A 3526-nucleotide genomic window follows, 5' to 3' on the forward strand; every position below is an offset into this window, starting at 1 on the left:
ATGTGAATTACTATAAGAATAATAACAATAAAAACAAAAGACATGTCTGCATAGTAAACTATATGTATCACTGATATATTACTCATTCCATAGACTCAAAACGCATTATAAAAATTCAAATAAATTTAAACACAAAGTAAATAAAGAACAGGATAATTTAATGATTGAAAAATATTTATTTCATTAGCAAATTTACAATCACTCCGAATAAAATTTCGTACGTAAGAACATATTGATTTCAGCAGACTAACATCAAAATAGAAATATTCATGAAAAAAAGCTAATAGACAAATCTAAATGACAAAAAAGAAGACTCATTTTTTAAAGACTACCTTGGAAACAAATGATATTTTGACAACAGGGGAAAAAGATTAAAACTTAAATACACAAAATTGAGCACAATTCCAAACAAAGGGAATACAATAAGCTCCCAATTATTCATTTGTGGAATCTGGTTGCATGGGTACTACAGAGAGTGACAATTGTGTACAAATCTCAAAAACGCTGAAAGTCAGAGGGAAGATAAAAGTGTTCATGCTTAAAAATTGATTGTAATAGTACGTAAAACATAAAAAATCAGTGATAATATGTACAGTATGATAAAATCATTCGTACTTAATGCAATAATAAACCTCAAAGCAAGAAAGAAAAAGCACACTTGATGTATCTAAGCTAGGCTAATATATAAAGTAAATTAAACTGCAATGTACTGCTCAAAAAAACTTCTCTAAATAGCGTAGCATCCCGTTGTGGTCTTTGCAACATGCAAAATGTTTTGCAGTCTTTTCTTAATAAGGTACAGAAGTCACCTATGGTTGCTTACCAATAATCCACTTGGAATAACTGGAAGTTTACTGTATAACGTTTTGATGGTTGAGGGAAAAACATTTGAAGATTAAATACAGGACATTGACATAACTTTAAACAAACAGAATGTTTCAAAATAAAATTGCTGATTCCATTTAGGTCAAAAACTGCAATGTCACACATTTTATTATTGAAAATTCCTAAAACATATAAAAAATCACAATAATTCCTAGATTTGTTTCTTCATGTTTTGTCTTCATCATCAAAAATAATTACTCTTTAGCATGTGTTTCAATGTGCATGATCCAACTATCTTTGTTTTGAAAAGTTTTTCCACAAACTGTGCATGAGAATAATTTTAAACCCATATGACTTCGCACATGAATAAGCAATTTATCTTTGCGGCTAAAGCCTTTATCGCACTGGCCACAGGTATATGGCTTTTCACCAGTATGAATGCGCATATGCCGAACTAAATCCCGTTTCTGACGAAATCTTTTCTCACACTGGTCACAAGCAAAACCTTTATCCCCAAGATATGAAGAGAGGTAACTGAGCAAATTCAATTTAGAAGGCAAAGAATGAAAGGAATTGGACTCCTTTAGAGCATTATGCTGAATAATAAATGAATCTAAAATGCTGGACTGCTGGGAGCACTCTAGTAGTTTTCCTAAAATACAAACAGAAATGCTTTATTTTAAATGTATTGACAAAAAATACATGTTACAAGAATATTTCAAATATACAGCTGAATAAATATGCACATATTGGTTCTCAATGCGGCTACCAAAATTACAAGGGAAGATTTATGAGTTCAAAGCTGTTTAGCTTTTTTTTTCTTGTCGTAGAATAGTGATCTACCATTGCAAACATTAAAAACTTTTTTCTAAGCAAAATTTCCCAAAATTGACATTTTACTTTACAAAATTTAATAGCTTTACATAAAGTGAAAAGTTTTGTTTAAAAATATTAAAATAATACCTGAGAAGGACTATGAAATTATCAAGATAATAAAAACGGTTTGACTTCCAAATGGCGCAGAGAATGAACGCATGTCTGTAGTCACAATGAAAGCGTTATGCCTGCGCCAGGTAAATTTTGCCCTCCTTGTGTAAAAACTCGTAGCTACTAAATTAATTAGAATATGACTCATAGGCATGTATAAGTTTGCAGAGCTTATTTTTTAAAAAAAAGCAATATTTTCCATAGTCTGTGGGAGTTGTGATCCATATGGGAAAAGCATAAGATTAAAGATTAATTTACATTTACTATTTTCAATGCAAAAGGTTGAGTGTCAAAGTAATTTTTTTTTAATTCAAAAATTTTTGATGATTGCATTTGGCTTGATCTTATTATTGTTGGACTAAGTAATTAAGATAAGAAATTATGAGAAAAGAAAAAGAAAATTTAATATCTTATTATTTGGAGGTTAAAAAAGCTCTCATACGTTTTTGTTTCTTTATAATGTTTTAATTCTAATCAAAAGCATAATTCAAAAGTATAAAAATAAGAGAGGTTATGCATCAAAATATGTAAAATAATTTACATTTTGCACATCAAGCAAATAGGGCATAAAAGAAATATTTGCACCAACACACTTTTAAAAACTACACTGAAAAATTAGTGAAGAAAAAGTCTTTAAACACGCATAAATGAAACCATTTAATCCATATACCCTAAAACTGAAAAAAATCATGCAATTGAGAAAACTAAAAATAGAAAAGCTTTGATAACTCATCATTCAACATATCATTTACAGCCTTACTCATACAAAACACGAATTATTAAATGCTCACATTTACTGAATGAGAACTCAACAAGGCACTAAAACATTCATATAAGAAAACAAAACTAATTATTTCTAATTCTAAAATAAAAAATAAGATTTTGAACTAACATTGAAGCTTTATGATACAAAGTTTCAGTTTTTGTAGCACAACCATTTGCCTACTGGAAATTTATAGAACTAATAAATAAAGAGTACAGTTAAAAAACAAGCAAATTATATAAATTTTAAGCAAAATAAAAATTGGGACCACTAATTTTTGCAAAAAAAAAAAAAAAAAAAACACATAATTATTGCATAACATTAAAATACATTTTTAAAAACAATTTCAGAAAATTTTAAAAAGAGAAATACATATTTAATTATTACTCACTTGTTATGCATCGCCTGAAAGCATACAGCATAAACAAGCATAAACCCTACACTATAAAACAACCATAAAATGCATTCTCATTGAAATTTTATAAAATCAAGGAAACATTACATCACTCAAGAATACTTGAAATATTGCACTTGAACAACGAAATCTGAATTACTACTGTCATAATTTTTTTTATAGAATTATTTACTTCGAAAAAAGTTATTTCATTCAACATTTAAATCATGTTTTAAAATTTTTAAGGAGAGACTTATTTTATACAAGGGAAATTCCATTTTAATAAAAGCATCAGTTGTTGCACAAAACGTCCTGCAAGGACTTCGAATAAGTTAATTCTTGTTTTGTTGCATGAAATGTATCAAGAACACTGACACTATATCTTTAAAATGCAATTAAATCTTAAATATTTGCAGAAACAAAATTTATATGATGCTTTTTGGCTCAGTAATGGACACATCTTATGATATGTCTGTTACTGAGCAAGTTATATTATTTTTATATTGTTTATGGAAATCTTCAAACTTTAGCTGCATTATACAGAAGTAGAGTCCGGG

General features: G+C 28.3%; 1 protein-coding gene across 1 annotated transcript; it reads right to left on the reverse strand.

Annotated features, from left to right (window-relative positions):
• Positions 1 to 207: 207 nt before the first annotated feature.
• Positions 208 to 3035, reverse strand: LOC129234582 (gastrula zinc finger protein XlCGF8.2DB-like). The gene is made up of 2 exons (XM_054868605.1): positions 2967 to 3035; positions 208 to 1477 (listed from the first exon to the last, which is right to left on the reverse strand). Exons 1-2 carry the CDS (start codon positions 2995 to 2997, stop codon positions 1080 to 1082), a joined length of 429 nt encoding a protein of 142 aa, XP_054724580.1. The 5' UTR covers positions 2998 to 3035; the 3' UTR covers positions 208 to 1079.
• Between the last annotated feature and the right edge of the window lie 491 nt (positions 3036 to 3526).

Source organism: Uloborus diversus, chromosome 1 (assembly GCF_026930045.1).
Source record: "Uloborus diversus isolate 005 chromosome 1, Udiv.v.3.1, whole genome shotgun sequence".
Taxonomy (NCBI): domain Eukaryota; kingdom Metazoa; phylum Arthropoda; class Arachnida; order Araneae; family Uloboridae; genus Uloborus; species Uloborus diversus.

Coding starts and splice junctions, on each gene's coding strand:
- LOC129234582 (XM_054868605.1), bottom strand. CDS start 2,997: ATGCTGTATGCTTTCAGGCGATGCATAACAA. Junction 1,478..2,966: donor TTTCAGGCGATGCATAACAA/GTGAGTAATAAT, acceptor TTTGTATTTTAG/GAAAACTACTAGAGTGCTCC.